General features: G+C 53.5%; 1 protein-coding gene across 1 annotated transcript in view; it reads left to right on the top strand.

Annotated features, from left to right (window-relative positions):
• Positions 1-8,316: 8,316 nt before the first annotated feature.
• The window catches only part of LOC106000117 (extracellular matrix protein 2-like), an 8,807-nt gene continuing 3,669 nt past the window's right edge, over positions 8,317-13,454 (top strand). The window contains exons 1-6 of the mRNA XM_013035317.1: positions 8,317-8,479; positions 10,813-11,121; positions 11,417-11,532; positions 12,042-12,174; positions 12,280-12,437; positions 12,897-13,036. Coding sequence (XP_012890771.1) covers positions 8,317-8,479; positions 10,813-11,121; positions 11,417-11,532; positions 12,042-12,174; positions 12,280-12,437; positions 12,897-13,036 — 1,019 coding nt within the window. The remainder of the gene's footprint in view (positions 8,480-10,812; positions 11,122-11,416; positions 11,533-12,041; positions 12,175-12,279; positions 12,438-12,896; positions 13,037-13,454) is intronic.

Below are 13,454 nucleotides of genomic sequence, written 5' to 3'. Positions count from 1 at the left end.
TCTTCCCGCCCCTGCGGGTGGGAACCACTCAGCGGGCCGGAGAGGCCTCACCCACTTCCGCACCGAGTCTTCCCATTGGGTTGCGGCCCGGCCGGCGGCCTGCGCACGCACCACCCTGGGGGCGGACCGTGGCAAGGGGGTGGAGCTGGAGGCGGGGAAAACGGAAGGGCTGAAGTTGGACCCTAGCTGTCGCCGGTCCAGCAGACCGTTACGGCTCGGGTCTCCTAGGAGATAGATTCCTCCGGAAGAGGGCGCTCCAGCCTTAGTTGGTCTCTTCCTGGCTGCATCTGATCCCCACCCACAAGAACGAAAGGAGCCTGGGATTCTGAAAGAGACCTGGGACTTCAGTGGTCCTCTTCCAGTGCCAGGCTTAATCTCCTGGTTCCCTCGTTCGCGGTAGAGTTAGAGGGTAATTTCTTAAGTTTAAATCTGGCGCTACCACTTAACTAGCTGTGTAAATTTGGGCCAGTAACTTAACCTCTCTGCACTTTGTTGTCTTTACCCAACTGGGATGATTTGCTGACGAGGATGGCATGGCCTGAAATTCCTATGAAATGCCTACGATAATACCTCCTAGGTAAAAAGCACCATGCAAATATTAATATTATTGTGCTAGGTCCTGCTCCCCCCGCCCTGCCCTGGAGCCCCATTCTCCTAGCCTGCCTTTGGCCTTCATGGATATTCATGTAGTTCATGCCTGCTCTGTCCACTTACAGATGTTCCTGCACCTCCCAGATCTCTCAAAGTCAATGAATGAGGAGTGAAGTTTGTGTATCCTTTATGAAACTCCAAAGCCCGGGTTGCTGACCCTCAACCCTGGCACTTGCTGTTTGAACAGCTGATTGGAGCTGGACAGAATCTGACCCTCATGTGTGCACTACCCTGATATCTCCTGGAGGAGGGAATTGAGAGATCAAGTTCAAGAGATCGAAAGCATCATGAATGTGCTAGAAAGCAACTATAGTCCAGGAAGGAGAGAGTAGGAAGGAGCCTGGGGCTGATAGGAAGAGAGGCCCTGACCCAAGCCTAGCTGGAGGGGTAGAAACTCAATCTGGAGTGAATGACTTGGAATTTCGAGCTCTTCTGAGGTCACGGAGCCTCCACACTTGAGTTAAAGAAAGCTGGAGGAAAAAAAAGGTCAGCAGCCCTAGCCCAGGGCCCAAGCCCCCAGTGAAGCATCTTAAGACCCCTTTTCACCCTCTGTTTGTTGTCTTAGGTCCTTTTTGGAAGAGAAGGGTTGTAAAGAGCTTTGACTTGTTGATTTGGGAGGATGTTTTTTTTTTTAACTTCTACTCTTTTCCTCCTTCCCTTTCTGTTGTTGCTTTTCTTCTTTCTTTTTTAGAAAATTTCATTTCAGTCATGGCCTCAGCCCAGACATTCAAATTCTTGTGGGTTTTTCTTGTGGATCTTTCCGAGGACTGGGGAATTTGGTGGGAGAAACCACGGCAATGTGGCTACTTCCCCCTCCCCGATACTCCCCATCTCCTTTACTCCTGAGGAATAGGGAAGAAATCAGCCCCTGTGTATTCTGGGAGAAAGCCCCCCCCCACCCGCCCTTCTCCACCCAGTTCCAAGGAGTCAGAACAGTAAGCAGGCCTGTCTCAAGTGAGCAGCTCAGTCTGTGGCCCTGGGTAGGACACAGAGGTCCCAGTGAGGCCTTGAAGGGTGCAAACCAGCTGGAGAGGTCATAGAGCGGCACATGGAGAGGATGTGGCATCTTTCAGTGGAAAGGCTATGAAGGCTGCTGCGGGAACAGAGAGGGTGATGGGCCTCTCAGGAAGGGAGGAGAAGGGGCCCAGGGATAAACTTCTGGAAACATAGACTTGAGTCCAACACAAGGAAGTACTTTTTCTGGAAAGTACTATCTAAACACCAGCTGGATGCCTGGAAAGGGAGGGAGTTCCCTGTCTTGGAAGGTGTGCAAGCCTGGAGAGGTGGGTGGGAATGGGGAGGGATATACTCCTACAGTGGAATGGGTGGATTTTTAAGGGCATTTCTACCTAGTGAGAGGCCTGAGTAAGTTAAGGGCCTGTTTTGGGAGACTTTGGGACCCTACAACCTCCAAGAGAGTTTGTAGGGGAGGCCATGGGGCCTTGAGCAGAACTGGCTATCAGAAGTAGTGAGAACCAACGTCTTGATTGTTAGGAAAACTTGGCCATGGGTCCCAGCAGGGTCTTAGCCACATATCAACGCTTGGCAAATAGGCTGGGAAATAAGAGCAGTGGCCAGGCACTGGCCCCGCCATGCCAGGGATGAGCTAGAGGGCTGCGGAGACATGTGAGTCCCCTCCATCTGTACAAATAGCTCAGGAATGTATGGCGGAGTAGTTGTGCTCATGACGTTGGCCTCTTTGCCTCAGAGCACTAGGCTGTTGCAATGGGAACCAGCCAGGATCCCCAGTGGGTCAGCCCTGGTCAAAGGAGGTTGGAGTCCAAGGCTTTCCGTTTCTGCTGAGGAGGAGAGAACAGATCGACTTCCCGACACCTGTAAGGGTCAGGGTTCCACCTGAGGAGGAGCTTCTGTACCTGTAGCTACCCAGAGCCAGCAGGCAATGGGGGCCCAGACAGCCTTTGGGGGCCAAAGCCCCAAATAACTCTGAACAACTTGTCTGTCCCTGATGCTCCCCAGTATGGGCAGTGAACACCAAATACGTGCTCTTGAAGAAAAGGTGTGTGTGTATGTGTATTTGTGTGTGCTATTTTAGGGAAACAGTTCAGCTACGTGACGGGCAGCTTATCATGAATGTGAAGAAGCAAGTCGTTCAGGGGAGAAATGAGGCAGAGTAAAGAAGTGAGGCTGGGAACTGATCTGAGTTCATGGACCCCATGCTACCCCAGCCTGCTCCCAGGGCCAATGAAGGTCCCTAGGGTCTGTGGTAGCCTTTGCTAGACATGGACGGGGCCTGGCCTGTGGGCTGGATGGGCAGCTGGGAATGTAGAAACAGGCATGGAGGCAAAGAGAAGGCAAGGTCTGAGGTCTTCCTTAGTCTACATGCACGTGGGACGGGGTCCATTGCATTTAGGCACTCTCCCCAAGCCCCACACTCCATTTGCTGAAGTCTCAGAGTCACGCGCTACCTGGAATGCGTAGAGATGCATGGCTGCACAGGCACGAGGCTTAGCCAAGGCAATGGAAGAAAAGGGAAACCAGCGGCCTGCACGAACACTGCCCCCCCCTCCGCAGGGAGACTCTTGGGTCTAGACGGCTTGGCAAGGCTAACAGGGCTGAGTCACATGCGTCTGGAGCTGGAGACGCGGGCGCCAGAACTGGAACATAAACGTGCCCAATTGGAGGGCCAGGTTGGGGGAGGAGGTGATCCACTTCGCCTACTCCCTGCCTCCCCAGTCAAGTCTCAAGCCTCAATTTCTGCCCAGCCCTCTGTCCTCTGCCTGAGGCCCACCTAAAGGGGCAGCCCAGATTTCCAAGTCAAGTTGAGCCCACGTTTTGGAGGAGGAATCAATTGGAATTTCCGGCAGGGACGGAAGATGAGAAGCCAGTGGTCCTCACCACACCATGGCTCTGCGGCCTCCACCAGCCATGTGGGCCAAGTAGAACCTTTATTTCCAAGTCCTCCATGCTGTACGTGGTCCTTTCTAGGCCACCTTCCATTGGCACCCGCCCCACGACCTCCCACACCTTGCATGTGAAGGCCTGGGGTCCTCTACCCTGGGGATTGGTGATTCTCACTCCCCTCTGTCCTATCCCCAGCCATCATGGTCTGTGTCTGTCTGTCCATCCTTCTGCCTGTCTGTCTTCCCCCTGCCTCTGGTCCCAGGAAGGCAGCCCAGAGGATGAGTCTGTGAGTCCCAATCGGAATTGCCTGCTCACAAAATCATCTGCAAGCAAAGTCCTTTAATTGGGAGCAGATCCTCTGAGCTTTCAATGACATTAAAACAAAACCAGTTTCCTCTAGGGAAGGGCTGCTGGCAACAGGAAGAGGACACGGAAAGTCTGTCTTTTTCCGTCTGAAAGCTTTTAAGGAGTAAGGCCCCTTCCTGACATACAACATAGCTGCTTTTACCCTGAAACTTGCCTGTGTGTGTGTGTGTGTGTGTGTGTGTGTGCAGGAAAGCCTTGTATGTACACACATGTACACATACATTTTACTCAGACAAGATGTGGGAGGTTCAAGAATGTGCCTGTTCCCCTCTCTGGAGAGTCCCAAGGGTGTGACAAGGGCTACTGAACCATTGTTCTGCCATGGACCCAAGCAGAAGAGTCTTGGTTGTAAGTTCTACAAACATCTGGAAGTTTCTTCTAGAAAGTTGGCCAGTCTAAAAAGCAGCTTCAAAGTCCACTTGTCGAGATAGGGCAGGCATGAGGTTGGCTTGCGCCATTCACTTTGCCCATCTGGGCTTCTCCCCTGGACCACAAACTATCACCTGTCCCCTGCCTGGCTCTGCCACCTGCACACATCTGTGCTCCACCCTGCTGCCCAGGGTTCAGAGTTGTTAAGGGTCCCTTTTTATCAAATGTCCAATTGTGTGAGGAAACCACAGTGGTTCCTTTCTCCCCCTCCCCACCTTGTATTATTTATATATTTATGTATGTATTATTAATGGGAATCTACTTTGTTCTCATAATTCAAAATTGTTTTCATGTCTTGGCCCACTGACTACCCTCCAGCCCAATCTCCAGCCCAGAATTTTAATCTAAATATGAAAGCCCACTTCTCCCCATTCTCGCCGACCCCCGCAGGTGGTGGGCGCCTCAGAGACTTGTTTAAACTCTGGAAACTCTTTGAGCCATCCAACTACCTCAGTCCCTGTTCCCCCTCCCCCACCCATGATCCTACTTTGTCCCTCTACCTCTGCCCCATTATGCCTCATGTGTCCTAAATCTCCTCAGGTCACTTTGACATCCCTCTTCAACTTTCCATTAAAGTTGATCTGGTCTGTTGAATTCGTTTTCTGCTCTTTATTTTAACACCCTCATTACTCCATTTTCTATTATTATTATTATACTGTTATTATTTGGGCAGTATTGGAGTTTGAACTCAGGGCCTTGCACCTGCTATGCAAGTACTTTACCACTTGAGCCATACCCTCAGCCCAGCCAGCTTCATTTTGTCTGCAAGGATAAAGGTAACGTTAGCCAGCCACTTTTAGACACCTTGCTCACTCAGACTGCTGCAACATCTAGTCTCTTTGCTGCGTCTCAAAGTAGACCAAACCCTTTTCTGCCTTAGTGCCTTTACATGGAACACCCCTCCTATGTAGAAGCCTCTTTACTGGAATTCCTTTTGCATGGCTCTGTCCTCTTTACTCATATCTCTGCCCAAGTCACTTTCTCACGGTCCTCATCTAAGTCCCTGTGGAAAGTGTTGCTTCTTCTAGCTACCAGGGCCAGCCCCTTTGTTTCTGGTAGAGTCCCAATGTACTCACCAAGTGAGCAGGCGCTCAAGAATGTTGCATGAGCAAAGAATGTCTTCCCATTCTCCTTTGATGAGAGGAGAGTTCTCCTCTGTACATGAAGCTCTAAGGAGACTTGAGGGACGGGAAGCATTGCTTTGTCATTCTCCTTTGTCACTTTCCTGCCAATTTGATTCAAGTTGCAGAGGGGGTGTGTGTTTGTGTGTGTGTGTGTGTGTGCGTGCGCGCAAGCATACGCAAGAGGGAGTAAGCCATATGGAAGAAAAAGGAAAGGAAGGGAAGTAGGGTGGGGGAGAGAAAGGAAGGGAAGGGGAGTCCCTTTCTTGTCCTTACAAGTTAGGCATCTGGAAACTACAGTGTTCATAGCAGATTCTCCTCCCTGCCTGCTCTCAGATTCTCCAACTTTTTAAGGACAGTGTTTTCATCACTGAGGCACTGAGCAAGGAGGCTTGTTCTGTTCCTAGGATCACATAGCCAGGCAGTCCCTAGTAGAGCAAGGAGCCCAACACTCTTTCCAGCAACCCCCAGGCCTCATCCTGGTTCCTGGAAAATCCCAATGCCTCTCCCACCCTCCGCTCCAGACATCGGCTCAGGATCCGTGCTGGCCTGAGGCCCTGCCTGGCTCAGCACTTGATCCAAATGAGCTCTTGGGAGGAGGGGGGGGGGGTTGGCGAGGGCAGACAGAAACTTGCTGGGAATCTCTGGGTTTGCTGAGCCCTCCCTGCCCGCCCCCCACGGGCTGGCTCTGCTCTGTGGGGGGTTCCTTCAAGGTCTCAGAGAGCACTTGGTATCCCAGCAGGAAAGAGTAGGTGGCAGACCATTCCTCTGGTGCCTATTCAGATTCACCTCGGGTTCCTCAAGCAAGGGCAGCGCAGGCAGGACAGTACTCCATGGGACCTAGAAATGGAGATGACCCTAGGCCTTAGCCCTTCCTGTCTAGGTGGTAGGAAGAGATGGCCCTCCCTCCTCCAGCCTAGCTGTGCCAGAGAAACCTGGGAGCAAGCGTTCCCCCACCCCCATCCCAAGTAATGGGAACCAGATGGCAGGATGTTTAGTCAGCGCCTGGGGAGCGGTGAGAACAGGGGAAATGGGTAGGGGGCCAGGATTCCAGAATCCATCCCTGGGCAGGGGGAGGGGCAGAGTGAGGGCTCTCATCCCAGGGTCACCTCAGATGATGACTGGACTAGGCGACTCGGTGATGGGTGTGGAGCCCCATCACCCATTCTGTAAAAAAGGGTCTCCTGGCAAGCCTTGCTGTCTTGGTGACTGACGATGGCACACCTCCCGCCCCATTTGCCTAAGGGCTTCCTTCCTCCAGCTTCAGCAGCGCCCCTCCAGACAAAATGCTGGGTGCGGGCCATCCTATGTCACCCACGGGGTGCACACTCAGCTAGTGGCCTCATCCCTGGCTCCCAAGGCATTTGCTCATTACTCACAAAGTCCCTGTCTCTGGTCCATGGGTGGCACCGTCCCAAATTCAGGCCATAAACCAGAGCTCTGCATGCGGAAGTGGGGAGAGGCGACTGCGGACCCTGTGTGGCTCTTAGCAGGATGGAGCGGGGGCTCCTCAGGGCAGTTACTCCCATGTGCCCTGGCTGCTCCCCACTTGCAAGAATCCTTCCCTACCTTAGCTTGCTCACACTCCCTCAGGACCTCAGGATACCTGAATACCCAAACACCGTGCCTGGCCTCTGCCCCTCACCCACTGCTTCCCCTTCTCCCCTCCACCCAAGCCTGGCCCACAATTAACTCATGGCTTCAGATCGCTTCCAAACATAAGTCAACACTGGACAGGACTGTAGGAAAAGCTTCCTCAATGCTGGCCCCAGGAGCCAAGCCATGTGGTGAGCTCCACGCGGCCGCCAGCCCCAGCTGCCTGCTGCCCCCAGCTCTCATAGATGGATTTGGGGCTGTCGCTGCACAGGCCCTGCTCCAAATGATCTTTTGGGGAGCTGTATAGACATCCCCTTTTCTTTGCCTCTTGCTCTGCTATCTACTCCTTTGTCCCTACCCAGCAGTGTCTTCTCTCAGGCCCAACATCCTTTCTGCCTCGTGCCATCCTGATCTATAGAGACCCCTTTGACCCAGAGTGTTGTGGGAGGTAGCAGGGCACCTGGGGCATAAGGATCTTGGCTAAGGAGTCTGGGGGAAACTTGTAAGATGGCTTCCCTACGTAGTGCCTGGTTCATAGAACTCCCAATCGGGGTGCCACAGAACTTCCAACCCATCCCTCCCCCATTTTGGAGGGAACAAGTGGGAGGGAATGGCAGGCAGAAAGTTTGTAGGAGAAGCAGGAGCCAGTCCCATCCCAAGTCAAGCCTGAGCCCCGGTAGCACTGGATTATAAGGGCAGAGGTCCATGTTCATTCCCCATGCTTTGCCACATGTTCTGTTTCCTCTACTGATATCTATAGAAGAAGCCCATGGGGGTTGGTAGGTTATATAGAAGCCAGACTCACCATTGCCCTGGCACCTGCCCTCTGTTCCTGCGATCTAGGAGGCCCTTGCCCCTCTCCTTTCCCAGCCATGGAGGTTGGAGCTGGCAGTGTGCACTGGGCATCCTGCTCCATGGTGGGCCTCACAGGCCTGCTGTATGTGGAGACAGAAGCCCTATTCATGGGGGCCACTGGGCCTGGGCCAGTGAAGAATCAATGCAGGCCTTACAGGAAAAGCAGGATCACTCAGGTTTGCGAAAGAATGTCTGTCTTTCTCCTCGGGTGGTAGCAGAGTACATTGGGGTGTTGGGACAAGCCCAGAGAGGTGTTTGTTTGGCAGAAGGGATGCTGGGGTGGGCAAGGGCAGCTCCCAGCTACACAGCTAGGGACTGGCACTCAGGAAGCAGGAACAAGACTATTGCGAGCCGTCCCCCATCTCTGTGTGTGTCAGTGTCCCACCCACCGTGGTCATCACTCCACCTCCTATACCTCTTCATGCTCATGGAGGCAATGAAGGGTATGCTGTTCCTCATCTTGGCTCTTTGGATGGGGTGCTGCTCTGAGGGGGCACTGGCAAACCAGGGGCTGAACCTGACAGAGACCACAGCCCCACAGACCCCACTAGATTTGCCTACCCTGCAGCTACCACTCAGCCAGTCCCGGTCCTCCAACGGTGAGTAGCTGGCACCAGCAGAAGAAGAGTGCCTTGTCCGACTACTGTAGTACCCCTTGGGCTGGGGAGGAGGGGAGGAAGCCAATTGCCCTGAGAGTGCCACCTGGGGCACTCAGGCAAAGCCAGGAGAGACCCATGTCCTCAGGAAGGCCCCCTTCTGGAAAGTAAAGGGGACTGCAGATTGGGAAGCCTGGGCCCACTGTGTAAGATGGGACATGGAAGGGGAGGGGCTGCAGAAGGGACCAGGGTTCATTGGACAGGGGATTGAGCTGGCTGCCCCGAAGCCTTCCAGGACAGGGAGAACTGGGGGTGGGAGGGAAGGGGAGCTGAGAATGTAGAGCCTTCGGGGGTGGGGGGAGGGCAGGCAGAGCTTGGCTCAATGGGTTCTGGAACAAGGACTCTGACCTTTGTCTCATAGGCTGGTGGGTTGGTGTTTTGTTTGGTGGTCACACTTCTGCTCCAGGCATATGGCAGGAGGGGTTGGTGTATGGATCTAGAACCCCTCCCCTGAAGACAGAGCAGGGGGCTCCAGGCTGTAGGAGCAGGGGAGGTCCCAGGGATTACCACCTCTCTTTTACTTTTAAGATTGTAATGCAATAGTTTTGCATTTAGTGCCCATTATTATTATTATTATTAAAGTAGTTGTACAAACAGATTTCAACTCCATAAGTCAGGTCATAAATTCAATTATCAATGTTATCCCTTCCATGCATTACCTCTTATTTTTCCCCCTCCCATCCTTACCCTCAAGTTATATAGTTCAATTCGGTCCCTCTTTTTTCCTTTCTTTTTTTGGGGGGGGTTGGTTGTGGGGCTTGAATTGTGGGCTTGAGCACTTTCCCTCAGCTCTTCAGCTCAAGGCAAGCACTCTACCACTTGAGCCACAGTGCCACTTCCAGATTTTTCTGCTTATGTGGTGTTGAGGAATTGAACCCAGAGCCTCATGGATGCAAGGCAAGCACTCTACTACTAAGCCACTTTCCCAGCCTCTGTCCCTCTTTTGAAGTGGCTGTCAACTCCTCAAGCTGGCCTTCAGGTTTGTCTAGCTCCCAACAACCTCTATCTCCCAGCAGGCACTGGGGCAGTCTCTCCCAATAGCCAATAATGCCATCTGGCAGCAACCCCTTCATCTCCCCAAGGCCCATGCAGGGTCCCTGCCTACATGGGGCATAGGATTAGAGGGGTACTCAGAAGAGACACCCCACTCCTCTGTCCTTGACAGGCTATGAGGGGAGTGATGGGAGGAGGAACCCAAGATCCTCTAAGTACATGAGGTCCTCAGCCCTAAGGCTATTACTGAAACTCTCCTGGCTCTGTAGACTAGGCCCAGCCTGTGCTTTGTCCTAACGAAGAGCACAAAAGAGCTTTCTCAATTCTGCCAAGCAGGCAGCACTGCCAGATGAGGCTACCCATTGGGTAAGGCTCTGTGCTCTCTCACTCTCTTGCTCTGCCTCCCTTCTCTTTTTCTCTTTTCTTCCCAGATAACCTCTTTCCCTCTCTTCTCTCCTCACTGTTTCTGGTGTTCCTCAGAAGAGGAGAGATAGCAGAGGTGGTCTGAGCGGAAAGGGAGGGTACAGTGAATACCCCACTCGAGGGAGAGGAGGTGAGGCCCCTCTGCCATGGCTGGGGGGCGTTCCTAGCCACCCTAGCCCATATGGACTCTTTTGCAGGTCAAGTGAAACCCAACCCCAGGAGTGGTGACTCACACAGACATGAGGATGAGCAGCTGTACTGGTGGCAGGCTTGGCCCACACGCAAGGATCCATCTATCTCTGCCCGGAAGACATCCCACAGGACATGGCTGCGGAAGAGGTCTCCCCCAGTGGCCTCAGGGCAGGAGCAGGGGCAAAACAAGGGGCAAAGCACTGAGCAGGGTCACTCCCAGGCCACTTCTGTCCTGGGGGCTAGGGCAGAAAAACCCCAGACTGAGAAGCTCAGGCCCTTGCAGACCAACAGGACTCCGGAGAGGGTATTGGCTACCAAGAAGACTTGGAGCAGGAATACAGGAGGTCAGGAAACCTGGAGAAGAGGTCCGAACACTGAAAGGCTGCCCAAAGGTGAGGACTGGCCTGGTTACATAGCTCCAGGTAATGCCTGCTAGGGGTGATGGGGCCATATAGTAACCATGAGGTGGCCAAGACGTTATCCATCCTCCATCACTCACACTAGTGTCACTAGCTCAAGTCCTGCCCTATTCTCTGTGGCCAAGGGAGAAGAACCCACCAAAGCAATGTCTCCTCCCAGTTTCACTCACCCCTCCCAGCCTCAAGGCCCTGCCCATTGGTTGAGCCCTTGTTGGTGACCAAGCCAAGACTGCCTCACTCTTTCTCCAGGGGCCTTGAACCAGCAGAAGGACTACAGCAGAGGCCAGGGAGGCGGGGGCGGCAGCAGCAGCAGCAGCAGCAGCAGCAGCAGCAGCAATAGCTGCAGAAGCTCCAAAACCACAGGCCATGGGCAAAAGGGGCTAGCAAGCAGGCAAGGGCATGCACCTAGGTTTACAGACCTGCACACCCTGGAGCAGGCCACGCCCTCCTTGCCAGCTTCATGCCTCTTGGCCCAGGCAACTATTGCTTGTGGCAATGTCAAAATGAAGCATGTTCCTGCCTTGAGTGACCCTGGCCTGACCACATTCTACCTGTCAGGTGGGTGGCCCCTGTTTTAGCATTCACCCCTGCAGCAAGGGTGGAAAGGATGTGTGCCTGTGCTCTTCCACTGGCTTCCTCGCTCTCTAGGCACTCCCCAGCCAGTGTGGTTGTCCCACCGCACAGGGCATAGCTCATCCTCCCCATGGGTCTTGGTGAGTACTGAGAAGATGCCCTCACCTGAGACAATCAGAAGCCCTGTCTTCTCCATAAGAGCGGGGAGAGGGGGGAGGTACGGAGTAGCCAAGGGCAGGGGGCTGGGGGGCATAGGACATGGCTGCCTCTCTGTGTACAGAGAATGAAATTGTCAAGATCCCAGCTCACACATTCCTGGGGCTTCCCAACTTGGAGTGGCTGGACCTGAGCAAGAACAGACTGCACACTCGAGGCCTGCACCCCCATGCCTTCAAGGTATGCCACAGTTTCTCCACCTAGTCTCCTGGGTCTGGAGGAGGCCTGGCAGGTCTCAGATGTTTATTACCTGGGTGCTTGTTACTCTGCATTGGGCTGCACAGTGGAAATGCTGGGGGTCAGGCTGGCAGGAGGTACTACAGGAAGCACCTAACATGATAGTTCCTGTGATCTGGGGTGTATGATCTATTTCTGGGACCTTGGAAGCAGCATCAATATGGGAAAACAGGCCACCCCCAACAGGCTTGGTCCCAGTGGGAATGAGGAAGCCACAATATAACCAAATAGAGGTGCCCCTTGGCTAAGATAAGCCCAAAGCCATGTCCAGGAAGGCCTACATCCTTTTTTTTTTTTGTCGGTTGTGGGGTTTGAATTCTGGGCCTGGGCGCTGTCCCTTAGCTCTTCAGCTCAAGGCGAGCACTCTAGCACTTGAGCTACAGTGCCACTTCCAAGGCCTACATCCTGACCAGCAGCATGCCAGCCCCCAGCCAGCTCTTCTCTCCTCTCAGAACCTGATCCGGCTGAAGCGGCTGAACCTGGATGGAAACTTGCTGTCTGTAGTGCCCACCTTGCCTGCCTCCCTGCAGGAGCTCAAACTCAATGACAACCTTTTGCAGAGTCTGCAGCGCAGCAGCTTCCGAGGTACGGGAAAAGGGGCTGGGCCTGGGAAGCTGGGAAGCCAAGTAAGGGTGGAGATGAGGGAGTACCATGGTTGGTCCACTCACTGAACCCCTTTCTGGCCTACAGGACTCAGCCAACTGTTGACACTGGAAGTGGAAGGGAACCATTTGCATGATGGGGACATCTCCTCATTGGCCTTCCAGCCCCTCCATAGCCTGCTCTACCTGAGGATGGACCGGAACAGGCTGAGGACCATCCCACCTGGCTTACCAGCATCCCTACAGGTAAGATAGGAGACCCTAGGATGAGAGTGAGGGTGATGTTATTACAGTTAAATCACCAGAGTAAACCATCAGGGGATTTCTATAATGGAAGTCACCAGGCTTCAGAGACTGTGCTTGAGCTAACTTTCTCAAAGCCCAGACTTGGGCCTCCTGGACTCTGGATCCATTGGGTGTTCCTGAGTAAGGTCCATATCCTCTTGGGGTCACCAGTCCCCTGAAAGTCCATTCCCCTTGGTGGTACTCTCTAGAGATGGGTCTTAAAGGTCTCTGAGGAGCCATGGCCTAATAGAAAGATGTTCCTGGAATTCTTTGCACATAAAACCATGAATCTGAATATCATAGAGATGATGATGTATGACTTCCAGACAGGGCTGGATAAAAGGGGGACAGCCAGAGCCAGGTTCTGGCTTGACTGACAAAAAGTGGCAGGTGGACCCTCATCATGGCCCTTGGCCCTAGGAGCTGCACCTGGGTACCAACCTCATCGAGGAGGTGACTGAGCATGTGCTGAGTGGCAGCCACAACCTCAGTTCCCTTGTACTCAGCAATAACCAGCTCCAGGAGGACCGGATAGCACCCCATGCTTGGATTGATCTCCCGTGAGTATCTGCCTGGGTCAGGCACATGGAGGCCAGAGAGGGAGGAAGAGTCTCCTAAAACCCAGACAGCCGGCAAGTCAGAAAAGAGGGTGGTAAGCACCGTGAAGGCCATGTTAGCTGCAGAAGGCCTGGGCACAGGAGGAAGACTTATTGCTCCCTTCAACACCCATGCCCATGCCTGTGCTTGCCCTCCCAGAACCTAAGAAGTATACAAAGGTGGGAGACAGTGGTGGCATGCAGAGCTGGTCCTGACCTGAGGGCAGCTATGAGGCAACAGGGGCAAAAAGGGATGCAGAAGGGAGCAAGTAGGGCAAAGAGAGTCATGTGCTGCCCAGGGGCTGCCTTCACTAAACACTGCAAACTGGGTGGCTTCAAACCATAGAAGAGGATTCTGTCCCAATTTTGGAGGCCAGACAAA

This window comes from Dipodomys ordii, unplaced genomic scaffold, assembly GCF_000151885.1.
Source record: "Dipodomys ordii isolate 6190 unplaced genomic scaffold, Dord_2.0 Scaffold209, whole genome shotgun sequence".
In the NCBI taxonomy this organism is placed as follows: domain Eukaryota; kingdom Metazoa; phylum Chordata; class Mammalia; order Rodentia; family Heteromyidae; genus Dipodomys; species Dipodomys ordii.
Note: the sequence above shows the minus strand (reverse complement) of the source record. Positions and strands in the feature narration are given on the sequence as shown.